Genomic DNA, 27,522 nt, shown 5'->3' with positions numbered 1-27,522 from the left:
TCGGGTTGGCAGCGATGGCAGGGATACCGCACGGTGGGGTGTGGTGCTGTTCCCCTCAAGTCAGAGCAGACTCGCTTGGCAACCAAACCACAGTCTTCAATTTCTGAGCTGCTTAGACTATGAAAACAACTAACCAACCAACCTACCTACTGCTAGGGATAGTTTCCAATCAGAGACTATTAAAGAACTGAGTTTTGTTTTTCTTTTACTTTATGTCTTTCACAAGCATAGGCACGCAGGGTGTGAGTGGTCTTGACATTATTTAGCCCTTACAGGGCTGAAGGAACTTTATGATTCCTTTTTAGTGAGGTTCTCTGAGCCTGAACATGTTTTTATTTTGCATTCCAACATGAAGTTCTTCAAACTTTTGAGAATGAAACCTCCTCTGAAAATGAACTGCTAACCTAGAGGAAAACTCCAAATATACATCTGAAAATATAGTTATTATAATTGCCAATATCTGACAGTGGTTTCATACACTGATGGGATGGGTTGATCTATGTTTTTGTGTCACCAGCCCACCTTCTTGCTCCCTAGTGATCAGGGTAAAGGATTTAGAAGTGAAAAAGGTCAGCAGCTGGAGCATTTTCTGCAGGCCATGTAATGGGTGGGAATATTTGTCAGTAAAAGTTGGTGGTCCACTTAATTTCTGAATGATCAAAGTTCTTAAATCTGAGCTTTCTTTTGGTAGTGCCAAGCTATGTTTATTTGCAGTTTTGCTCTGTTTATTCTGGTTGAAAGGAGAAGTTCAGCCTGCTTTGGATCAGCTGATCTGCTGCTGACCTGTTTCATCTCTGAATGATGGGTGTTTAAATAAGGAATGATTTGTTCTCTTTGCAGATGGAAGATGGTAGGTAAAAATAAAGCACTGACAACTATGAAGTTGTGATGACCATAAAAGATTCTTTATGAAAAAAAGCTGATCAGCTCACTTGTGCTAGTGTTTCTCAATAAAATGGCACAAATTACTCCCCACCCAGACTGGCTGCATTTCAGCAACACATGATATGATCCCTACATATAAAGTTTAATGGTACTTCCATAAACAATGTCATGCCTTGTGAATGAGTGGTTCTGGTTCCTTTACCTCAGACGCAAGTGTCACTACTCCCAAACCATCCTTCTCCTACGCCCTCCCTTTCACATCATCACCACAGCCTCGTTTAGAACCCTGCAAGCTCTCTTACTGTCCAGATCCCTGCTTCTTCAGCCCTTCCCTTCTCTTTGTGATCTCTACCTCTCTCCGCTCCAGTTCCTTGCCTGCCAGTGACTCCCCCTCTATATTGTCCATCAGTCCCATGGCTGCCTCCACAGCAACCTTCCCCTGACTTGAGCGGTAGCCAGGATGAAGCCCAGGGTGGTGAGCCTGGCTGGTGCCTCTGCTTTGCTGCTCAGCTGTAGTGATGGTTTGTCTTCTGTTTGGGTGTAAGTTGCACCACACTAGTTTAACAGAGCTATCTGACCAGGATGCTTTATAATTACATGCTATCATTGATGCTGGTATTATCTGATGGATTGTCAAAGGCACTTTTCTTATTCAAATTCCTCTAGGGTCTGGGGCTACTTGAAATAGCACTATACAATGTTTTGAAAGCTAGTCTTTTAACTGTTTTGTTTTTGTTACAGTGTGAGCTGATTAGATCCAGCACTAATTGCTAGTAATATGCTGATGTCACTTGGCCTATGTTTAACTTGAGTTTTTAGATTCCAACAGCTGGGTAAGAACTGCATGCTGAACTTAATCAGTTCTGCATAGTTGTCTTTTGACCTGCCCATGCATAACAGACAGACCCAGAAAACTCAGCTTATTCACTTAGCAAAACTCCTTACCTACTACAGCTCCATTAATTTTATCACATCTGTGACAACATACAACAGCTGATGATCCGTCTTGTTCTCACAGTACATCTCCCACTCCACTGTGATTTGCTAAATTCACATTCAGAACAACACATGGGATCTAATCGGAGCAAGTTATACCAGGGCTCAGGCTGACGTCATGGAAATCAAAATATTTATATGATCATAGACAGTTATCATAACCTTCCCTCTCATTAAGATTAATCTCAGATACCTAGAGTCAATGTTTGCTTCATTCAGTGCACCATTTTTTGTTCTCAGAAATGATAAAGCGTACCTGACATTTCTAAAACACAAACATACCTGTAAATGCCCTCTACGAGGATAAGAATTTTTCTCCATGCTCGGCGGCTTCGAGGCTGCCCATGTATTATTGCCTCTCTCAGCAAATTCTCCAGGCTCTGCATATCTTTATTTAAACAAAGGAAAAGAAGGAAAGAAAAATATTACAAAGTATTTTCTAAAGAACTTTCTATTTTCTACTGGACACTGTTTTTTCCTATACAAAAAAAGACAATATTAGAAGAAAAAAAAAAGTGTTCTGATGATAAACTTTCTTTTATTAGTAGACAAGACCTAACAATTGATTAAATTTGCCTGAATGCAATCTAAGGAAAAGAGAGTTAGAAAAAAACTTTATGCACTTTATCTGGGAAACTTCTTGAAATTTGGCATACATTTTTGTTTAAAGACAAAAGGGAACCACTTTTCTTAAGTACTGAGGCTAATTGCCAGCAGTTCTCTGTATGGGTTGCTGATATTCATAACATCTCAAGGATTCCAAATAGTGAGCTTTTGGTTGCCTTCCAGCATCACCATGGGCTTGTGAATAACATGCACTGCTTCAGCAAAGGTTTGGATCAGGCTGCCATTAAGCAAGTCAGGGTGGCAGCAAGAAAAATTTTGTCCTTCTCAAGGAGGAAAGTGAGTGAAAGCTTGCTCATGAGAGAGGGAGAGAAAAGTGGATACAAGCACATGGATACGCTAATTTGGTGCCAAACTACTTGGCATTGGTGGGACTTCAATATAATGAGGTCTGGAACAATGGTAGAAACTTAGATGCTTTCTCAAAGGTTGAGTGTGGGTAATTTAACAAAATTCTTAAAGGAAAGAAAGCCACTGAAATTTTGAAAAAATATGGAAGAAGCAAGAAAATCCATTACAGGAATAAAGGTCAGACCAAACATGACTCTAAGTGCAGGATCTGAAATCTGAGCAGCATTCTGTTGTCTACTTATGAATGAACACACTCCAAAATTCTGGTGCTTTTCAGGAATCTGGATTGACATTTCAAAATGTTTTAAAAGGAAATCTCACGGAGGCTCATAATACCTCAAGGAACATTACAGATTAGCTCAAATTGTGGCTAGACAAAATGGCATTTTTTCTCAATATCACTCCACTGTTTCAAGAACACACCTTAATGCAGTTATTACAACCTTCTAAAAGGTACTATGTTAATCTCCAAAATACAGCTGTCCCAAGATAAGAAAACATGCCTTAGATGCATTAATATTGACCTATACTTTGGTTCCCAACTGACTGGAACGAGACCTTTTGTGCAGTAACTGTCCGTAATGAATAACCTATGACTTGAGAGATGGCCAGGTTATGACCTGAACCCTTCCATCCTGATACTTCACCTCTTGCCAGTACCATTTACTGATGTTGCTGAAAAATGCATGTCTCAGAAACACCTGAGCCACTCTGTACCTACAGTGCAATCTCTTGACCTAGCAAGACCTTGCCATGATTTACAAAGCACAAAACATTCGTATGTTGCTCTGTAGGTCAATCATCTGCACAGCTCACTGAACTCTGAGATGGAAATGCTGTTATAAATAATGCAATGCAGTCAGCACAATTTCCACTAGATGGCAATCAAGGAAATAAAAGTTCCATGGTGCTTTAAAAGGGGAATTTGTAACCAGCTGAGCATTCGCAGCATGTGCGTGCATCACAGAAGAGAGCTGCCCACCTTCTCTTCTGTTTAGAGAGAGAATATTCATAAATCCTTTGAAGATTGGATTGTTAAAGCACTCCTGTGGATGACTGAAAGCTCATTCAGTCACTCAAGGCAAAATTTGGGTGCCTCCTTTTCTCTGCTGCATTATTTCTCTACTGATGTCATTATCCTCTAAGTTCTTTTGGGACCTTTGAAACCCTCCTCTGAATCACACAGGGTCTTTCAATTCTGTATTTTGTCTACATGTCAGTCCAGATTGGTTCAGTTTGCCCAGTCTTCTGAGCTAAAAGTATAGTTTGAAGATTCAGTTGTTTTAACATAAAAACACATTAAAAAAAAAAGAAAAAGAAAAATGAAGAGAAATAGAGGGAAGTGAAATGTATAAAACTCTGTTTAATAAAGCTGTTTAAAAAATACATGAGTGTTTAGAGCTCCTCACTCCAAACCAGTGTGGAACTTGAGACTGCAGATAGGAAGTAACCTCTCTGAAGGATAAGCTTGCTGATTTGACATACGACATAGTCCTGCTAGAGTATAGGCTAAGGACAAGACTGTTCGCAGGGACAGGTCTACCTCACTTTGTTTCTGATGTCTCACTATGAAAAACATGTATGTGTGACCCTGTCTTAGACCTGTAACAGTCAGTATGTAATTTGTTCAGTTGCAAATTAATGTTATGGACCTTTTTACTCTGTGCTTGCATTGCCTCATTTGGATAGGGAAAATTGGGAAGAAGGAAAAAATCTGTTACCTTTAATCTTCCCCCCAAAAGGCTATTTCTGTTATTCAAAGTGAAGATGCAGTGCTCTCTATGTGTTTGTGCTTAGACTTTCTAGATAGTGGCATGAACTGAATGCCTGGAAAAAAAACAGTGCAACCCCAGGTAGCTTTTGGATAGCAAATTATTTGCCCACTAAATATAGTTAGACTGTGAAACACTGGGACATTGAGATGATGAGTTGAACGAGTCCATCTTGAATAACCAGTTATGGGGAAAATAACTGTTCTTCCTCATTTGACCATCACCAACTCAGGCTTTTCAGTGGTAATGGCTAACAACTGTTCACTAGTCCAGGAGGTGGTGCCCAGAATTGCACTTGATTTATTAGTCAGAGCACAACCAAATCTATCCTTGTCTCACTTCCCACCCTCTCTCTATGGCAGTGAGACATATCTACATAGAGAAGAAAAAGTTTCCTATGTCAGACAGTGGATCTCTTAGCTTTTTTAGGATTTAATCTAGACTTGCACAATCTTTATTTGGGATCCTTCAGAGTTACTTCAACAGAAATACCAACAACACAAACTGCCAGTGGGTCAAAGCAAGCCTGGACCATGTGTCATGCTGCTTCCAGTGCAGGTGGGACTCCAGGTTCCTGGGGGAGCCCCGATCTCTCCCAGGCACTGAGTCTCCACCCCTCATCCTTACATTGCAATGCTGAGGATGTCATCACCTTCTCTCTCTGCAGGCTGGAAAGCTTCTGCATGATGTCAGCTGAATCCTTTTCCATTAAAATATATAGGCTACTAGTACTACCCTTACCACTTACTTCTTTCTCTTGTGTTTGCCCCTCTTGTTTTCAGTTTCTTCCACTTTCATAGAAGGGACCTCGAAAGATCATCTAGTCCAACCCCCCCTGCGAGAGCAGGGTCACCTAGAGTACATCACACAGGAACTCATCCAGGTGGGTTTTGAATGTCTCCAGTGAAGGAGACTCCACAACCTCCCTGGGCAGCCTGTTCCAGTGCTCTGTCACTCTCACAGTAAAAAAGCTTTTTCTGCTCCCTCAGCCTTTCCTCATAAGGGAGATGTTCCACTCCCTTCATCATCTTTGGGGCTCTGTGCTGGACTCTTTCAAGCAGTTCCTTGCCTTTCTTCAACTGAGGGGCCCAGAACTGGACACAATACTCCAGATGTGGCCTCACCAATGCAGAATAGAGGGGGAGGAGAACCTCTCTTGACCTACTAACCACACCCTTTCTAATGCACCCCAGGATGCCATTGGCCTTCTTGGCCACAAGGGCACATTGCTGGCTCATGGTCATCCTCCTGTCTACCAGGACCCCCAGGTCTCTTTCACTTACACTACTCTCCAGCAGGTCAGCCCCCAACCTGTACTGGTACATGGTGTTTCTCTTCCCCAAATGCAAAACTCTACACTTCCCCTTGTTGAACTTCATCAGGTTTCTCCCCGCCCAACTCTCCAGCCTATCCAAGTCTCTCTGAATGGCAGCACAGCCTTCTGGTGTGTCAGCCACTCCTCCCAGCTTAGTGTCATCAGCAAACTTGCTGAGGGTACATTCTATACCCTCATCCAGGTCGTTGATGAAGATGTTGAACAACACCGGTCCCAGTACCGACCCCTGTGGGACTCCACTAGTCACACACCTTCAACCAGATTCTGCCCCATTGACTACAACTCTCTGACTCCTTCCTTTCAACCAGTTCCTGATCCACCTCACTACCTGATCACCAAACCCATACTTGATCAACTTATCTACAAGGATGCTGTGGGAGACGGTGTCAAATGCTTTACTGAAATCAAGATAAACCACATCTACCGCTCTACCATCATCTATCCATCTATCTTTGCACCCACATACTAGTTTATGCAGACTCAGTGACTACCTGTCACTTCTCAGCCTCTCATGCAACCACCTTTCCCCTGCTGCAGTGCATCTGCTGCAGCATCCACCTCCTCCTCTCTTGCTCTTGCCCCATTGGTACCTCTCCTGGTCACAGTCCTTTTGTGACTCAAGTGGTTGGCTGTAATGCTCTCCCTCCTTGCAGATCCCAAAAGCAACAAAGGGAAACCACCACAAGGGTTTTGTTTATTTAAACAATAACTGCAGGACTGTAGATAGTGGTTTTCATTCCACTGAAAAGTAGTCTTTGAAAAGTCCCCAACTGTTGGCATAGCTCTGAACAGCAAAAGCATCTTGAGAATAATTCTCCTGAAATCACACCTATTAAAATATTCATTTGGAATGGAGTGGTGGGAGTGGTGATTACTGCAGCTGCAGTAACAGTCTGAGACTCCCCTTTCTGCCCCACAATAAATATGTATGTATACCTCTGTGAAGGTAAAGAGCACTCGCTCAGGAAAGCTTTCCCTTCACACTTGGCAAGTCAGATATGGCTTTCCCAAATCAGAGGAGGCAAATGCAGACACAGCCTGCTAGGAGCAGGATATACCAGTCTCCTCTCTCTGGCAGCGTCTGCATGTGTCACGGGGAAATACACGCCAAACTGGATTAGGCTGCGGTGCACCTATCTGGTGCAATAATCTTGTCTCTGATAGTGGCCAGAGGCTTCAAGGAGGACAAACCCTTAGTGGGTGATATGCTTTTCATTCTGCTCTGTAACAGCTGCGACACTGCTCTCCCTTCTTAAATTCAAGGGCCACTTTCACTTTTGGAGAAAAAAATAAATAAATTAAGAAATCACCTTGTACTAAGCCACTGCAAACTCTTTGGTTTTCACAATGGAAGCTTTTTTTGCTGATTTTTAACTGTTCAGTTATCTCTTTTGTTTCCTCCCTATTCTACTTGCTTAAAGGCATGCAATTCTAGTTTTTCACTTCTTTTTCTCTCCTTTTTTTTTTTTTTTTTTTTCTGCTACTGAATGTATTTGCACTGAAAGGTGCTGCCTGAACGTTCTTTCAGTGTTAACAACAACTCCTCCAGCTGTTTTCTCTTCAAGGTGTCTTCATGGCACACACATCTGAACTCTCCAAAGCTTCAATTTGACTGAGTAGACTAAGAAATGCAAGAGTTCATTAACATAAATGCACAACTGTTGTCCAAGCAGGAAATTATATTTTATATGGAAACCTGAACAGCTCACACCTGCATAACACATTTCTGACACATCTCTGACACATCTCTGTCATCAACCACCTGATTTATGAGAAGCCAAAAAAGCCCTTAGTACTTTCACAACACTCTGAGAAGGTGAGTAAGGAGGAGCTAGGAATCTACTACTGTGATCCCCATTTCAGATGTGGATTCTAGCACTAGATTAAGGCCAGATTTTCATCTAACCAAGATGCTTGTTTTTGCCTTGCAATTTCCTGCCCTCCTTGTGTTATCACTTGTTCTGACTGCATGTTGAAGTGCCCCTGCAAAGAAAAGAACTGGAATTTTTTCTTCCACGTTGCCTAATCTCTGTCATGACATTCCCACAGACTGGCTCATGCAACTGCAAACCTAAACATACAAATGTGAGTGCAACTGAGTGTCTTGATGCTATACAGGAAAAAATGTAGTAGAACTAGAAAGAATAAAGAAATCCTAAGTCTTGTACAGCACCTTCTTATACCAGTTGATATGAACAAAATTAACTTGGACACAGTTAGTAACAAACTCATTGGTCCACTGAGTTAAGAGAGATGGGCTGTCATCTAAAACCTGTGTGAGACCCAAAACGGCAGCACCTGATACCAATATAAGACCCAGAATTGCTGTGACAGAAAACCCTTGATAAAATCACAAGGTGATGAATGGTTAGCTATTTGCTTTTGCTTTTCAAGTTTTATTGGAAGGTTCAAGGGATTTTGTCTAATATTTAACCAAGATAAAGGTCAGAGGTTCTGAAAAAGTGCTTCAAAATATATTATATGAATAAAAGGTTGTCTTAGAATGAAAAAGAGCAGGTGACAAATCAGTCTCACACTGGGACAGGAAATAAAAACATGCAAAAGTGTAGCCCCCATATAGCTGAAGGGCCCCATGAGGGTAAATCGAGGAGGACAGAAGAGGCTCCCTGAAGCCCAGGCCTGGCAAGGGTAACATCAGACACCTTCTGGCACAAAACAACCAAGGCCAGGCCACTACTGCCACTGGGGCAGCGAGATGTTTTAGTGTCCTAACTTCCTCCCACTGTACACTAGTTGATGGGCTGTGTGCTGCTGGCTGCATTTCAGGTGTAGAAATGCAGCCCTTTTCTAGCTTCCTAAACAAATCCCTGCCTGGGAAATAGTAACTTGAATGCTGCCCACACCACAGCAAGGGGCACAAGAGGCAGATGCTTTATGGGCAGGTCAGAATGATTATAGCCCAGTAGAAACACAACTGCATAAATTTAGGATGGCTCAGGTCCTGAAATAAAAAAGAATAAAATGAAAAAATCCTCCTACACCCATTCATCACCCAGGAAGCTGAGCTTTGCTGCTAGTATTCACAAAATTCACAAGCCCCTGGAACAGAAAAGATCCCTTAAAGGCCAAATACCCTGTGACTTGCTAGAGTGACCTTGGCAGGAAGAGGACTAGCAATAGTGCTACTGAGAGCCCACAGGAGGGGAATGCCCTGTTTCTGTAGTTTTCAGTTATAGGGCTGAAATGGAGTATTCTCCTACATTTTTCTCACACAGATGATCTGGAGGTGCGTGCCTCTGCTTTTCTCTCAGCCCAAGCCTGTAAATTCCTGTCTATTTACAAGGAAGGGACTGTTCACTGGGAGGTAGGATGCAGGACACATTTCTATGTCCAAATAAAAATGGACTTATAGGTCCATAGCACATTTTTGTTGTATTATTCACCTTAGGGTTTGAAAAACTTCTCATACACCTGTGAAAAGTTTTTGTCAAAAAGTAAAAATGTCCAGATGCATTTCGTTTTACCTCAGACTAGCACAGAGGTCTAAAAATTTCATCTGCTCTAGAGAAGCTATTTAGATTCTCCATGAAAAGTACAATGCCCAGGAGAGCTACCCACATATTTGTCCTGGTTTGACAATATTGAAATAATATTTCATTAAGTTTTGTAAGAATAAGAAATATATTACAAATAGTAAAGGTAATAGGTTGAGATTGCTTCTCGTCTTATTAATGAAGTATTTACTTTTGTGTAATGACAAACAGATCCAGTACTACAGATTATATGCTTTGGAAGAAAATAACATGATTTTACAGGATTATCTACAGCATGGCTTTTGAAAGGTAAACGTGTTTCAGTAGCAAATTTCAAATGTCAGGTTTTACTCTCTTTTCTGTGACATATCTTACCATAGAACAAAGTTTCCTATATTCTGCCTTAAAAAATACTTCTTCCATAACAGTGGGAAAAGGGAGGGGAGAGAGATTTACAATGCCAAGCTTGTTAGAAAGGGAGGTCACTAGAGCACACATGTGCATGGTTTTTTTGTATAATATTCAGGAAGTAGCTGGTCCAGAAAATATATAATTGCTTCACTAGGTTGTTACATAATTACTTCTCCTCATTTTGATAACCATTATAATAACTGCAACAAACATTCACACCTCACCCTTCTCCCAGTGTCTCTTCCACATATGTGCAACCTAGAGAGTCAGAGCCAAAGCAAATAGGTTCCAGGCAGTTTTATGAAAGGTATTACACAGCATTTCAAAAGAGGCTGATGTAAGGAACAAGAAGCATGGAAAAAAGTCTGCTTTCTCAAGCTACTGTTCTAATAGTAAAAAAGCAACTTCAGAAGCTGCTGTTTGATTGGAACTTGTTTTTGATCCTCCTGCACAGAATGCATGTGTGAAGCACTAGTGGTGATACCACTTGGCATCTCTTTTGTTGTCTTTAGTGTAGGGCAGTCCTGGTCAAACAGTGTGTATGCAACTTGGCACAGCTCCAAAGGAGATGAGCAAACTCATGCCAGCACACAACTTGGCTCTGTGTGTACAAGAATGAAATGTGTGTTAAGCCATAATCCTCTTTGGGATAGGACGCAGATTTATTCTTTTTTCTGAACCTAGCTGCAGAATTATTCCAACTGCTCATTGCAGGACCCCAGCCAAGCCTTTGGCACAGTAACATCCTCTGATTGATGGCCAGGGCAAAGCTTTTTAAAGGTTCATTGATTTCCTTATATGAACCAACACACATCAATCCCCTGTCCTTGGAAAGGAGAGGTGGAGGTATTGCTCTTTTTCTGCTAGAATCCGGAGGAGTTTTTTTTTTTTTTAAAGACAAAACACATTACTACCTGATGCTGAAAGTAATGCTTATTAAAGATCTTTGTGTGGTAACTCAAAGTGCAGAGTTTTCTAGTCATCCACAGGGCTAACACATCACAAGGACCCTTTCTTTTGCATCAAGCAGCATGACATGGACAATGGCTTAATTCCCCTGTTCATAAGCACGACAATGACAGCACTAACATACTCTGACAATTAGGGCATACGTGTGCAGGCCTGTATAAATGCTATATATCCACACATTAGCAAGAAGGATAATCCAGAAGCATAAGCAACACAGTCCTGATCTAACAAAACAAACAAGCACATACCTATCTGAAAGGAACCCTCCCAACACAAACTGGAAGTTTTGGTTATACATGCCCTTAATTAATTTTCTGTACTGACTTGCATTACATTACTGCCTGACAGACCCACAGAGGACAAGGCTGTCTATTTTGGGTGAAACTCTGCATCCTACAAGAACAGTCCTGCAGGATTACATTTTCCACTCCTACCCTCCCCCAATACATATCCTATTTTTTACAAAGCAAAAGGTACATATTCACATTTCTGCACATGTGATTTTCAAAGCTATTGGTGATGTGTTACTCATGGGTATGATTAAGGAAATAATCAAAAGAAAGAACCTTCTAACCGTGGAACCAACAGAGAGACAGAGAGAGACTCACAGTGGGCTGAGAGAGAGAGCATGAACATGTGAAGCTTCTGCAGATGAAGTGCTCTCTAAATGCAACTTAGGTTGCATTTAGTTGCATTTAGTCAACCCAAAGGTAGTCAAGGCTTACAAAACTGTGATGACAAAAGCTGACACTCAAATCCCAAGGGGTAGTTGCATAAGTTCCCACAGTTTCATTTTGAAAATAAGTTAAGGTGATGTCTCATGCACACTGACTTTGGCAAATCCAATCTACAAATTAATCTCTAATCTACAAAGCACTGAGTTTTTCTGAAGCAGTGTGGATGGGCTTCTTCTGGTGTTCACTGAGACTCTTAAAGGGCCTGTCTACATTTCCAGTGCTAGATTAGTGCTTTTTGTAAAGGTCACTATTATTTTTAGGTTCACAAAGTATTCAAAACAACATCACCTTGAATTTATCATTAGCACAATTAGAGACTCCTTAGGTGTCAGGTTCTTGGGAGCAGAATGAAATATTATAGGATGGTTAGGGACCGAATTTCATAAAGCAAGAATGACAGCTCCAAGTGATGTCTTCAGTGCTTTCCTAGCTGTTGAGAGTAATACACTCCTCAAATTGGACACAGCACAGAAGGGTGGAGAGGCTGAGAGCATTTGGTTTTGGGTACTGAGAGGTCACCCCACGAGATGCATTGCAAACCTAAGTTTGAACGGGATAAGGCACTGAACAAAGTAAGGAAGAGTTGAGAAAAGACTGACGTAGTGACTGCATCTGGTGTATCCAGATTTGTGGAAGTGAACCAAATTGGGGCAAAGCTACAGGCTAATCTATCAATAATTACCTCTGCAAAATCATTTGAGTTCAGATGTTCTTCAATTATTGAATAATTTTCAGAAATTGCTTCTTGCCCAAATTATGAATACATATTAATTATAACACCTTATAATTATAGTGTGTTTTTTATTCCTCAGGCCTTTTATAGCATATACATTATTAATTTTTGCCCACCTCACGGCTGAATATGACAATAAAGAGAAGGGACTGTATTAGCTATTAAGAAAGGTAATCAGATCTCTTTTCTCATTCCTCACCACTTCTCTAGCTTCTTAACCTCTGTGGCATTCACTGCCAAGTGGCAGTAATGGGGATGGAATGGGGAATTCCAATAAGGAACAAAGGAAAAGAACAAGCTCTTGATTTCAAAGCCAGTCACAATGTATCTGATAGTAACCAATACAGCATTAATCAAATAAAACTTCAAAAAGCATTAGTATTTTAAAATATAATTATATAATTTCAAAGTTACCGTGTGATTTCTATACTAAAATTATACTTCAAACAATATTTGGGATGATGCTTTTGATATAACCATCTCCATCCTTGGTATAGCCCCCTGGGAATTCAGGATAATAGTTTCAAAGTTATGCATATTAATGGAACTCTGGTTGCTCTGAACCTGCTAGAAACAGAGGCAGGAAATATGGAATATATTTTGTAAGAATGTTTGTACTATTACAGTTATAGTGACAATAATAAACTTTTACAACACCACATAGTCATTCAGCGTGTCAAAAAGACAGCAATGAGATTAAGACTCTGGATTTTGAAATCAAGGTCCAACCTGATGACCCAATTAATGCACAATAGCAATTCTAGTATTACACTATTAATTCTCCCCAGCAGATATCCCTCATAATATTGAACAGAGATAATCCTTCTGCCTGCACAAAAGTATGACTTGGGAACTGACAGCAAAGCAAGCATTGAAAGGAAACACTCTTGGCTTTGAGGTGAGGACAACTCTGTCTGTAAATATTTCCAACTTCAATACTCACTATTATGCTTGAAGATTCTAATAGTAGCACCTGAAAGCCTCGCACCAAGAACGAGTGAAGTGTGGTTCAACTCATCACTTAAAATGAGGCAGCCCTGTGGAGAAGGAGTACAATAAGCATCTGCATGAATTGGGAGGCTGTTGACATGTGTGCTTGTGTCAGCATACACGTGGTAGCATAGCACCAATTAAGCTGTAAGAATTAAACATGAACAAGACTTTCTGTCACTTTTCTGAAGGTGCCAGGACCCACTGCAAAGGCAGGCAGAAACTGTGGGGTCAGGTTCTCAGACATTCCCACTTCCATTAAGATGTGAGTGGAGCCTAGGCACCAGGTAGAGTGCTTCTCTGGTAAATGCTTATACAGTTAATCTGAAATATATTTTTCATTAATTAACTCTGTTGAAAAAAATAGAAATGCAGGAAAAATAATGCTGTATATTATATTACCAGGAGCCAGGATTCGCAGTTGAAACTCAAGTTGGAACCCTAGTTTAATTCTGCTTTCTACTACACATCTTGTGCTGTGGTTTCATTACCCAAAGGTCAATACAACATTGAGTAAATACTTCTTTTTCAGACACAATTCCTGCCTAGGTTGAGAGATATTCACACAAATCTCCTTAAAGACTGGAAGCAGAACTAACAGTAAAAATATATGCATCTTGACAAGAATATGTAGCTTCTAGGCTTAATTATAGAGGAAAATTTAGAAATAAAACTCCCCCACATAGGGCAATCAAATAATATCTGTAACATACACTATAATACTATAAAATATTAATATGCATGCTATAGTTATATTCTATATAATACACATAAAATATATATTTATTTGTGCCACTTATATCTAAATATCCCACCTCTGACAGAGGTGTCTCCATATGAGACCAGCTAAGTGAGGGAAAATTATGTTATAGCTAGGCAAGGGACAAGTATTTTATGCTGTTATGGATGTCTGCAATTTAATAAATTTACCTTTATTAATTATCTGCATCTGTTCCCCTTGAAATTGCTAGACAACTTCTTCAGCACAGCTGCCGATTGAAGCTCATGTTCTGGGCAGCTGAAGCAATTCTCCCTCATATACATGTATTTTAGAAATCTCCTGCAAAAGCTGGATTCATCTTCAATAGTGAGTGAAGATGTGACTTCATCTCTATGCCCAGTGCTTCAGAAGAAATCTTAATCCCACTCCACATAGTGTACTCTTTCTGTCTCCACCAAGAGAAAGACAGTGTTTCACACTTGCATTATCTACAGAGGAGCTACCCACTTTCCCAGCTAACAGCACAGTGTTTCTGCTTGTTATGTCAGGAGTTCTGACTGACAGATGATGGTTTTCATGCCTTTCTGTGAGGTACCCTGAATTGGAGATAAAGTTCTTTCAACACTAAGTAAGAACACAACTTTCGACATATCGTCATAACTCATCCTTAAATAGATGCTATGTATGTGTGATAGCAACACCCAGAGCTAGAAAAATCATGAAGGAGCATATTTGTGGTCTCAAGGTCATCAGCTTTATGAGTCATGCTTTCCTGATATCAAGGTTTGTTCCTTGACAAAGCCTTTCCCCTTAATGAGTGCTCAGAATAGTACAACAGCAGTTAAAACAATTACTATGATCATTCTAGGTGTTCCTTAAGGAAGTACTCACCTTTCCAACAAGGGCTGGAATATTCATCGAGTTAGTTGCAAAGCCCATGCCAAACACCATAGCATCTTCCACACCAAGGAACTTGGCCACAAGTTGCTCTAGTTCCACATGTTTGTCTAGGGTGCCTGCAGAAATAAGCACAGGGAATCTAAAAATCTCTATAAACTTTGAAAGTTAATAATTCTAAGGCCATAAAATATAGAAAAAGAACAGGCTTGAAATGCGTCATTAAGCTATGACATTAAGTTCTAATGAAGGTTTTCAATTTCTACCTTGTGCGTGTGGGATAACAGAAGAACAAGAATGGATGCAAACCTAATGATAACAAATACTGTTGCTGTTAAGGTAGCAAAGCAGCTGTTTTGAGTAAAAGTTTCCTTTTTCCATAACAAGAACTTTTTGACATAATTCATTCTAAAGAGTAATTTTTGGCCTCCCTGCCCCCGCTCCCCCCACCCCCAGTGAGGAAAAAAAACACACCCTTTTGACACGAACAGGGGGGTAAGGAATGGATGCAAACCTAATGATAACAAATACTGTTGCTGTTAAGGTAGCAAAGCAGCTGTTTTGAGTAAAAGTTTCCTTTTTCCATAACAAGAACTTTTTGACATAATTCATTCTAAAGAGTAATTTTTGGCCTCCCTGCCCCCGCTCCCCCCACCCCCAGTGAGGAAAAAAAACACCTCATTTTTGTAAGAAATATGAGACAAACATCTTAGGCGTTCTTGAGTTATCTCTGGATGTGAAAGCAAAAACCCATGACAACAGAAGTTTTCCACTTTTCCTTGGGTGCCTATGTATGTGTACAGAATCCTTAATTGTGATTTTATGTGGATAGACAAAATTGTTCTCCATCTCACAATGGAGGACGACAAAATACAAAAGGCAACAAATGAAAGGGTGGTGTTAAGAGACTGAGATAACAAATAGCTTTGAACAGAAATGAATCATCTCAACTTGCCAGCTCTCTAGTCTTTGGTTGCCTGGCTGTGCATTGCAGGTACCAAGGCAGAAGGAACTCTTACAGGATGATCTGTGGGGAAGAAAAGAGAGCGGCCTGTGGATTCTGACAGAGCATTTCCCTTACGATTAAGGGTGTAAACAGGGAACAGAAGAGGAAAAAAAAAAAAAGGGGGGGGAAGTGAATATCTCACCTTACTTGCATTGCACAAATGGATGTAATAATGTAAGCAAAATGAATTACAATTGTCAGGAACAAAAAATCTGGGTTCACTGTGATGGAAAAAGGGTAGATGAATGGAGAAAAGCAGAAAGTTGGCCAGAGTGTCTTGACAAGAGTGATTAGTTATGAAGATGATCCTTACCTTATGGAACAAGGCTCATTGAAAAAAAATAAAAATGGTAGCAGTACAGTTTCAGCAACAGCACTAATTCAGCTGGTTACAGTGAGGTAGTGTTTTCATTATTTTTTCTTGTTAAATATCAAAAGAATGGCATTCACTTGGAAACAATAGGTAGGTAACTCTCCAATAGCTGATAAGTATTATGTGGATTCTGGAAAAACCTGAATTACATGGACAGTAAAAAAAAAAGTGGTGCTGTGACTTTGCACAGCGCCTGCCTGGGTTCTGCTAGACCTGATCCCATTCTGGCAGAGCTTCCAGAGTGTCTCTGCTCTTCACAGAATTACACTATTGTCAGAGTTGGAAGGGACCACTTGAGATCATCTAGTCCAACTCTCCTGCTAAAGCAGGATCCCCTAGAGCACATTACTCAGGACTGCATCCAGGCAGGTTTTGAATATCTCCAGAGAAGGGGACACCACAGCCCCCCTGGGCAGCCTGTTCCAATGATCTGTCACCCTCACCATAAATAGGTTTTTCCTCTTATTTAAATGGAATGGTCACCTAGTCAAAACCCCCTACAATAAGCAGGGACATCTCCAACTAGAACAGATTGCTCAGAGCCCCATCAAGCCTGACTTTGGATGTCTCCAGGGATGGGGCCTCCACCACCTCTCTAGACAACCTGTTCCAGTGATCCGCCAAAAGAACTTTTTCCTAATGTCCAATCTAAATTTACCCTTTTCTAGATTAAACCATTACTCCTTGTCCTATCTTAACATGCCCTTGTGAACACGTCTTCCCAAGCCTTTTTATAGGCTCCTTTCATGTATTGGAAGGTCACTATAAGTTCCCTGTGAAGTCTTCTCTTCTTCAGGCTGAACAACCCTTGCCCTGTCTTCATAAATAAGAGAGGTGCTCCAGTCCTCTGATCATTTTAGTTACCCTCCTCTGGACACACTCCAAAAGGTTCACATCTTGTATTGGGGGCTTCAGAGCTGGACGCAGTACTTCAGGTGAGGTCTCACCAGGGCAGAGTAGAGGGGCAGAATCACCTTTCTTGATCTGCTGGCCACACATTTGATGCAGCCCAGGATGTGGTTAGCCTTCTGGATGCAATTGCACATTGGTGGCTCATGTCCACCCTTTCATCCACTAGTGTCCCCAGGTCCTTTTCCACAAGGCTGTTCTCTAGCATGTCTTTCCCCTGCCTGGTCCCAGTACAGACTCCTGAGGGACACCACATGTCACTGTTTTCCATCTGGACATCAAGCCATTGACCACTACCCTCTGGATGCTACTATTTAGCCAGTTCCTTATTCACTGAACAGTCTACCTGTTAGACCCATGTCTCTTCAACTTAGAGAGAAGGATGTTGTGGGGGACCATGAAACCAGCAGCATGTGCTTTGCACGGCAGGCATTTTAGGGCATGAGAAAATTAACCCCAACTCTTCCAGGGTTAAATCTGACACTACCGGGTGGAGATAAATTGCTTTTTGGGGATGCATCTTATGTTTTCTGTTTTCACAAACAAGAAAAGCCTGATTCACTACAGCTTTTTCTAGTCAAGTGTCTATTAGATAAACCAGAAAGGAACATTTTGGACCTATTTTTGTTGATTTTATGATGGCGAAGAATGAGACATTCTAAAAGTGACTGATTCCTATTTACTATTTACTAATCCTACCAGTGAATGCAGATTGTGTTGTATAGCATTATTGCTTACAAATCCTGGAATACAAATTGGAATCAGTTTGCAAAACCAAAATCTGAAAGACAAGGATTTGCAATTACTAGTTTTGCATTACCTTAATTATAATGACAATATTGTGGGTGGTAGGTGTTGCAGAAGCAGTACAATACACACCAGTACTGACACTGGTGATGGCCGTATTACATTGAGTAGAGCTGGTAAAGTGTATCAGCTTACATTTTACCAGGTTTAAAGAAAAAGAGGTATTTATTAAATAAGTTATGCACTTATTTAATAATATCAGAAGATTTGTCCAGTATGGGTTATTACTTGGACACCATATAAACTGCACAAATTATATAACTTCTTTCTACTGAAGAAAACAAGGGGTCAGATATGTTGTGCTGGAATAAGGTTTGTCCACTACTGTTTTCAGCTGGTCACAGCAACCACCACAAAAGCATAAACAGCACTACTAGACATGCAAATTTGATCCAAAGAAATCTTTGCTGCACAAGCTACTACATTTCAAGTTGTGTAAGAAAGACAATAATTACACTGGTCTTCACTAAACACAACCTAAGCAGTGTCAATTCAGGTTATCATTTCACTTAAAATGTCTTCTGCTGTGCTGGATTCACACCAGCATTATGATCTGCTTTTAAACTGCAGGAGTGAGATTTAAGTTAGACATTAGGAAGAAATTGTTCACTATGAGGATGGTAAGATACTGGAACAGACTGCCCAGGGAAGCTGTGGATGCCCTCTCCCTGGAAGTGTTAAAGGCCAGGCTGGATGGGGCTTGGAGTAACCTGGTCTAGTGGGAGGTGTCCCTGTCCAAGCAGGTGGTTGGAACTAGATGACCTTGAAGGTCCCTTTCAACCCAAATCATTCTGTGATTCTATGATCTGGAAATAAAAAATGATATACCAGATACACTTTTATTAATACACTGTATACACAGATACCTTCTATACTTGTGTCATACATAGACATTAGAATTTTCCCCCATATTCTTACCTGCTCTGATTTTTATGCTGACTACAACTTGGCCAGACCTGAAAAATGAGGATACAACTAAATAATGTATGTCGTCTTACCAGAAAAGATTGAAGACAAGAAGGAAAAGAGAAAACTACCTGCATCTTTTAGAGACAAAAAGAAATACTCTCTTCTGTATGTTATTCCTCCCTGCTGAACAGATGTATGCAGTAGACTACAGCAGATGTTGCTGTGTTTCAAGATTATATAAGCAGTATGGAAAGTAAAATCAAAGATCTTATCAAAAGTGGGATTTCACAATGTTAGCCACCTCCACAGTTTCCCACACTTTTCAAAGCTAATCTCCTCCTTTTCAAAACTGGATGACCCTATTCCCTCCATTAACTTGCCAGTGCACAGTAGGGACAGACCTGGAGGATTAAACTGATATAAACAACAAGTCATTGAAAGAAAAATAACAGATTCTCATAAAAGCTACTTCCATATGTGAACAGCAACTGGAAATCCTATGGATCACTGATGTGACTCACCCAGGTGAATGAGAACCTTTACACTATGAAAATGGCAGCTTGTCAGAGGTATCCTTAGGAGGGCGGGGCACAGAGCAAAACACCTAAACTTCCCTGCCACATTTGAAACTTGAGGTCACAAACTCACTGTGGTAAGAGATTTGTTAGAGATGAAAAAATATAATTACTTAAACACATACATGGTTTCACAAAAGCAAGACTGGATGAGTTATTACTAGAAGAATGGAGAAGCAGAAGATGTAGAAAGTGTGTAATATATTTACAATATTTTCAAGAGCAGATGATGCAGGTGGTGTCACTGTCCTACAGAGCCTAATGTAAGAACAAAGCTGAAGCTTGCAGAGTGATACATATCAACAAGAGAGTGGGAGAGAAGCACAGAGCAGTGTTATGCAGCTGCCCCAGTTAATGCTGCATGTGCATAAAAAAGCCCCAAAAGAAGTGGGTTTTGAGGAAGCATTTAAAAGAAAGGAAATGCTTGAGCTTTTATAATGTTACTACTAGCTGACAGGGCTTTCATACCACAGAGATGCTGTGGGTGTCATGGATAGGATAATGCACCTGTGTAATTTAATCTCAAAAAAGAGTAGATTCATTTCACCAAGACTTCCAGTTTTGTTTACTTTTTTCCCTTTATAAAAACACAAGGCTAAAGTCCAGCTTCTTCATGCCAAAGCCCGGATGACAGAGGCTTAAGTGTCTAAATAATTGCATGTACATAGATAACATATGTTGGAGATATGTTAGGTTATAAACAGGTCACATAATCCTTAGTTCCTATTGACGCCCTCAGTTCCACCTGCCACAAGACAAACTCTCCAGAGCTTAATGATGCTTTGCAAAGCATACTTTTCCAATGGTGAAATACCAGGAATGAACTTGACCCTTTGATCATAAGTTGGATCAGTTATTTATGGGAGGGCAGGCACAAAGAGGAAAATAATGTTACTTGGAGATGACAACGGAGGAAAACTCCTCTTAAATCATAGAATCATAGCATATGCTGAGTTGGAAGGGACTCATCAGGATTATCGAGTCCAACTCCTGTACTGCTTCCTAATTTATACCATATCCTATTAGAAAGCAGCCAAGATTATGAAAAATATGTACATACACATGCACGTTCTCATTTATGTGGATGTATTTCTCCTTAAGTTCCTGCTCAAAAACCACAAATTATGGGAACTTTATTTCTTATCTCTTTCTCCTGACTGAAAAATGGACCATTTCTTTCTGTGTTTGTACATTACTGAGTTTAAAATGAGTTCTGGACCTAATTAAAGCTTTGAAGTGGTACAAAAGAAAGAATGGCCAAATAACTATTTTTGCCTTCTTGAAATGCTGCTAAAATTTTTATTAGGCCTTAGAATTTAATGGAAGGAAGTGAAGGGGATGGAGCTACTTATGCAGTTTAATTGTTGGCAGAGATGTGTGCTTTAGAAATCAGATCACAATCAAATATAAAAATACCCTTCAACAAAAAGCCCTACAACTGAGTGTGAGCTAGGTGTTACAAGGTAATCTCCTAACCATGCCCTCCAGAATGAATCACCCTGCAAGTGTTCTGTGCAGGCTCCGTCTTGTCTTTCGGTCCAAGACGTAATCACAGGAGAAGGATTTCAGAAGGCAGGAATCCTGCTTGGCTGCTTAAGTAGCACTAATGATACATTTTCTCCTATTACTCACATATCTCATCTCCTTAAGGAATAATGGTGAGTTAGAGAAATAGAACATTGGAACTACCAGCTGCTCAGGTGACAGCCTCGTCATTGCCCTGGCGCTAAACCTAGGAAGGTTCAGGGCATGATAGTCTGCCTTCTTTTCAAAAAGTGTAACATTATGGATTTTATTATCATCTGCAATCAAGCAACAGGAAAAGGTGTTGCATATCAGTTGTATATTTCTCCCTTAATAACTTTAAGTTGTGTTGTTTCAAAAAAGACTGACTATAAACATGACATGATGGGCTCAGATAAAAGGCTTGTGAGCCTGCCTACAATGGTAGGCAACTCCCATTAAAATACATTGATTTGCATGGGAAAAAAGGACTACACATTCAAATTGTCATTCATTTCACTACATAGAAGGAACACATGTTATTTCAAATTTATTGAGGTTCCTATTTATTTGCAGTTTTATTAAGCTAAAAAGTAATGCTTTTGAGAGGAAGATTAAAATAAAGAAACAAATAAAACACAGTAGAGAGATTTTCTTGGTTGTAGTTTACACGAGATCCCCTGATGTTCTGAGTACTCCAGTTACTTGAATAGCAGGTTTTGAGTTACTGAAATCTTTCAACATTTAAGAATTATTTTCTCAGACCCAACCTTCATTCCTGGAAAACAAAATTTCCTGCTTTTTCACATCCTGATTAGTTTCTTACTTTATAATATACTAGCCAAAGAAATAATAATAATAATAAAAATACTTCTTCTGCACCTGCAGAAGACAAAAAGAAGCAGAACACCTGCTGCTGACAAAACCTGCTTTAATTTTAATTACACCCATGGTCAGTTTTGTCAGACATGGAAGGTGCAGGTCTCTCTGGATCCTCCCTTGACATGTCACACAGTTAATGCAGCATCTTTTCCTCTGGCTTCAGTAAGTTTAACCTTGCCAGCCTCAGATATGCTCAGAATGTTTTTACTGTTCTAGATGAGTGGTCCTATCGTTCCTCCCAACCTGTCTGTGTGGCCAAGAGGGTCTTCATTCTACTTCTTCAGCTGCTCCAAATTTTCTGAAGGATCTTACTTATGCTTAAATTTTTGCTGTCAAGATCCTTCAGGGACTACTTGCCTTTCATGTACTACATAGAACTGAAACAATCTTCTGTCTCTAAGCAGACCACGATATCAGGGGTTTTTTTTTGCCTTCTGCCTGCAAACAACCACTTTCACACATTAGTCAAGCTCCTAGAAGACATTCCCCAAGCATATGCACAAATCTTCCTTGGCGATCTCTTCCCTTGGGTCTTCCCTTAAGGTCTTTATAATCTTAGTGTCAGAAACACTGAAAACAGCCAGTTTACTGCTTCATTAGCTGCTTACATGCTACCTCTATACCAAGTACTGCCCAACTTTACACAAACATGGTTACATGCATCTTTCTAACTCAAGCCAAATTTGTACAATTATTTGCCAGTGGCTATAGATTGTCCAGCACTGGCTACAGGCATATCAGTAATAATATAAATCAATACTAAATAGCTAATTATGTTAAGTTATAATAATGCTAAAAAACTAGTATTAGATGCACCTTGCCACAAAAAAGGTCCCTTTTGCCCATAGTCCTTCACATGACAGTGGTATTGCATTGATGTCTGGGGAAGGATAAAAGCAGGACAAACACATATATAGTGGCATCCCAGCTTCTCACTGATTTCAGCACAAGGACATCCTAAATCACATATTAGTTTTGGTATTTCTAGTAACTAGCAACAATCTGCCTCTGTATGTGGCCATAAGCTTTAGCATCTGTAGCCTTCTTTGCAATGAGTTCCCTGGGTCTGCCAGACATCAGTATAAAGAGCTGCCTCCTGTATTTAAATGGAAACCTTCTACCAACTTCATGCAATGCCCTGTAGATCTTGTAGTGGAAAAGACAAAGAACAGCCAACCCTGACCAGTCCTCCACAACACACATAATTTAGAAAATTTCTATAATTTCCCCTTTTTGGCTCTTTTTGAGTCAGATGTCAGACATTTCTGAGAGCTGAAGAAAGCTCAATAGTTCTTCAGCCAGAAGCTGTCTGAGGCCTTTGATGATCTTTGTTGCCCTTCTCTGACACTTTCCAGTTCTGCCAAATGTTTTTGACCAGAACTGCACAGAGTTCTCAAGACAACACAGCTTTATGCAGTGGCATACTGAGATTCTATGGTTGGCCCTCTGTTAACTTCCTAATAATTTATAGTATTTTATTTGCTTTCTGACCAATAAGCTAAAGCTTTCATGGAACTACCACCTATAACCCAAGATCTTACTTGTAAGGGCTAAAAGTTAGGTTCGTCCTAAGAAAAGGAAAATATTTTTCTTTCAGAATGAAAGTCCCACAAAAACCTCAGGAATGTGTCTTAAATGACACAGCTATGCTAAGAAAGTGATATATTATTATTATAATTTAAAAAGAGCATAGTACAAAAAATAGAGTGAAAAGCCTTAAATCTTTTATGGAGAACAAATCTAGGAAGACCAGCCACTGCTTTTATCAGTTTGCCATGCTTTTGTTCCTAAATGTCTGCTCAAGTGTTACGTGCATTATTATTTTAGAGAAAACATGAGCAGGATTTCACAGTTCTCACAAGTTAATTTCTGAACTATATTTACACACAGACTTAAGTTTTCTGGGAATGTAGGATAACTGTTTTACATTTAGCAAGGTTTAGCTTAATTAGGTTTCCTCAATAAAACAGTTTTGTAGAGATATAAACAACTGTGTTAAAATGTCCGTATGCACTTATTCTGAGACCAAACTACTTGCAATAACATTCTCATATGACAGCATTTTATACCACGGTCTGCACAGTTCTAAAAGGAGGAGTTTAGGCAGAACATATCAGAGGAAAATTTTACCATCTTGTATTCTCTAAAACATCACTTGCAATGGTTTTGTTTCTTCCTTGTTTTCCTCTCTCTTTAAAATATTCTTAAAGCAGTGGACTGATCTTTCTCAAAAAGAGAGACCTATCACTTATTTGAGAGACATCTTGGTAAAACCCTGAACATGCTAGACACTCATATGCCCATAAGCAGAATAGTACTTTCAAAGTCAATTTGCTTCAAATTATAAATATGTTCAAGTGCTCTCTTGGTTTGGGACCCCACAGGAAATTTATAGCCTTGGCTCCTACAGCTCACTGCAATTTTACTTCATATGGCTCAGCCATAAAATAACAACAAAAATTTTGAAATATTATCTGCCCAGAAACAAACCAAATCTGTTCTATTTTTCTAAGATGAAGATGGCAAATGACAATTAAAAAAGGTAAGACCTTTCACACAGGCCCTTCCCTGCCTCTCTCCTGGAAGTATAGGTGTATATATATATTTAACTCAGAATTTTACAATGCTGCTGAACTGTGAATGAGAATAGAGCTGAAAAAGCACAACAAGGGGAAGGAAAAAGAAGGTAGCCACACTACTACTAATAGATTATTTTCCTTAGGTTGTTTATACAGTTCATGGCAGCAAATAGGCTACAACAGAGTCACGGCCAACGAGCTCTGTTAGCTACCTAGGACAAAAAGCAAACTGCTCATCTACACCGTTTAAGCCAGGTCTTAACACCTGCTTTCCTATTGTACTAAGTTGTGATGTCCAAGTTGCTCGCTGAAATTCACTTCCTAAAAGACTGTACATTGAACAGTAAAATATGCACGATGAAGTTGTATTGTTAAAAAAAATATCTAAACAATCTCATTTGTTTCAGGCACTTTCGAAGTCAACTGCAACATGCCCTTTGTATAAAAAAGGAGCTGCATTTTAGTAATTTAGGTGCTGATATTGACAAGACTTGTACAATGTTCTTTATTTGTAGCCCATTCTTGCATTGCGAATAATCTGAATGAAGTTCATAGGACATTTGTTGTGAAAGTAATTAGAATGAATCTAAACCTTTGCTCAATCTGTTAAAATAACTTTGAGTACTGCACAGGAGTTTAGATTGAGAGAAAGTCCTAGCAATCCATATGCACAGTCTTTGATGTGCTGAAAACAACTGGAAAAGTTCTCAGACAAAATAGAATCCAAGAGAAAAAGACACAGAGATATGTTCCTTCAACACTTTAGATGACTAGTAATAGTGATAATTTTCAAGCATGCCATTCAGGTTAAACAATCTATTGCAGGCACCAGATGGGTCACCTACAAAGTGAAAGTAGGGTCAACTTGTAAACACACTCTGAGGGGTGTCCCTGGCAAAAAAAAATAAATTATGACAATTGAGCAGCAGATGATGAGGTTTGCATTATTTTTTGTCTGGAAATGAGGCTTTAAATATATAGATAAAAAAAACCAAACCAAAACACCCACACAAATGGGATACATTTTCGCCCCCCCACAAGATTTCTGGAGGAAAATAATTTGCTTTGAGAGATACAAAATGAAAATATTTCAGGCTGTTAGATTAGGGGGAAAATAAAAAGTCTGTTAAAAAATTCTCCATTCTGGAAAGACTACCTTTTTTTTTTTTTTTTTTTCTTTTTATAGATCCCAAGAAAGATGAGGCCTGAAAAGCAGGCTAACTGCCCAATTAGGAACGAAAGGTTTTGTGTAAAAACTTAAAATTGAAAGTAACACTACAAGCATCCTACAAACCAAAAAGCAGACAAATCATAGAGAACATTAAAATAAGAAAGTCAGATGAAGTCTTCCTGAATTTATTCCTTACAGGCACACTATACATTTCTATTTTGTGCCCATTACTGTCTCATAAAACATTACAGCATATTTCTAGAACATGGGATTTTAAAAATATATAAATATAAAAGCTTATTTTACTAATCAGAATATTCTGTATGCAGTGACAGACATTTATGATGCAATTAAATTTGCCCTAGTCTCAATGTTTATTTTTCTTCTTTTAAAAAATAAGACTGTTAATTCCATCACTAAAAAATGCCAGGTAACTGGGTTTTGCTTTTCCGAAAATCAATAACATTTTTCCTTAAAAAAAAAAATCTTTATGTGATAATGAATAAAACACAGCATCACTTTTAATAGTGAAGCAAGTATTTGTTGATGTGACTAAAATTCTCCAACTATCCAATTCCTTCATGGTACCTGTAAGAAAATGTATATAGTTACAGAAACTTTGGTGGCCATCTACCTGTTTACTCACCCATTTCTTGTCTGGTACTGCAGATTCCTGTCCCATATTTTTCTAACTCTATGGTCACAGTTTTCAAAGCATTAACATCCGTTTCTGCGAAGCCGAGGTAGTTATATGAACCCATATTGATTACATTCTTGATCGTCCTTCCTGTAAATCTGTAATTAAACCAAATTCTAAAGAATCATGCAGTTTTCCCTCCAACACCTAACAAAAAGAAAAGAAAAAACCCCAAGCTTTTCCTGCCAAATTTTGTGCCACTGACAAATTCTGATTTGGGAATTGACAATTCTCATGCTTTTAACAGCTCAAAAGTTTTTCCAGCCTTTCTGTTTTCCTGTCTAATTATTGCTTCTTACCCAGATTGTTTTCCATATACAATACGCCGGTATTTGGTGAGAGGGTGCTTTTATGGATTTAAATAAACAAACCAATCTAGGGCTTTCTTTAAAAGAAGAACTATTTTTTAAAGCAAATTGTGAACAGCTTCCACCAAGTCATAAATGTTCACATGAACACAGAAATTAAACATGAAGAAAATGGAGGAAACACCATGATATTCTCAATAAGCTGCAATTTAATCAACCTACACCTTGTCTACATGGTGAATTTTTATACCTATTAAATTGAGAAATACCTTTGACACATTGAAATCTTTAAGCTGTAAACTGCTTAAAACTCACTGCCAAAGATTCACTGTGAAATTTAGAAGCCACATTTATGTAATGCAAGAAATTATGATTTAATCCTAACCATGGGATACAACGAATTTCATAGTAATATTCTGACTAAAGGCCTGTTGCTATAAATGAAGGTTAAGCAGTCTTACTTGTGCCAGCACAGCCAAACAAAGCTCCTTTGTGGTAGAATTCAGTCCCTTCTACCCTGTATTTTCAAATGATATACAGAAAAAAGGGGACAGATTGACAGCACAGTACTGATTTCAGAAAAAACCCCACACTGATGTATATTAGTTGAGGATCTAGGTATGAGGGGCTGGATGCAGCTTTCTACGCTTTACACCTGTATTAGGAATATTCTTATGAAGCTGATAGCTGCATAGTATAAGCTGACTCACCTAAATGTCCAGTTGTAATCATCTGTGACACGTTCCATGAGGTCAAACTGTGGCCCTGGGACACTGCAAATCGGACGATTCCAGTTATCCCGTATTCTCATGTAAAGGTTTCTGGTGTAAAAGTTCTCAAAATCTTGATAAAGTGGCACAAAATCCTGGTTTGAAAACATGCACAGG

General features: G+C 39.4%; 1 protein-coding gene across 1 annotated transcript in view; it reads right to left on the bottom strand.

Annotated features, from left to right (window-relative positions):
* Positions 1 to 27,522, bottom strand: part of SPTLC3 (serine palmitoyltransferase, long chain base subunit 3) — an 86,924-nt gene that overhangs the window by 24,965 nt on the left and 34,437 nt on the right. The window contains exons 3-7 of the mRNA XM_010000177.1: positions 27,346 to 27,500; positions 26,277 to 26,425; positions 14,911 to 15,035; positions 13,252 to 13,345; positions 2,164 to 2,269 (exon numbers count right to left, since the gene is read on the bottom strand). Of these exons, the coding sequence (XP_009998479.1) occupies positions 2,164 to 2,269; positions 13,252 to 13,345; positions 14,911 to 15,035; positions 26,277 to 26,425; positions 27,346 to 27,500 (629 nt within the window). The remainder of the gene's footprint in view (positions 1 to 2,163; positions 2,270 to 13,251; positions 13,346 to 14,910; positions 15,036 to 26,276; positions 26,426 to 27,345; positions 27,501 to 27,522) is intronic.

This window comes from Chaetura pelagica, unplaced genomic scaffold, assembly GCF_000747805.2.
Source record: "Chaetura pelagica isolate M959 unplaced genomic scaffold, ChaPel_1.0 scaffold336, whole genome shotgun sequence".
NCBI lineage: Eukaryota > Metazoa > Chordata > Aves > Apodiformes > Apodidae > Chaetura > Chaetura pelagica.
The sequence above is the reverse complement of the archived record's forward strand: the minus strand, read 5'-3'. Positions and strand labels throughout refer to the sequence as shown.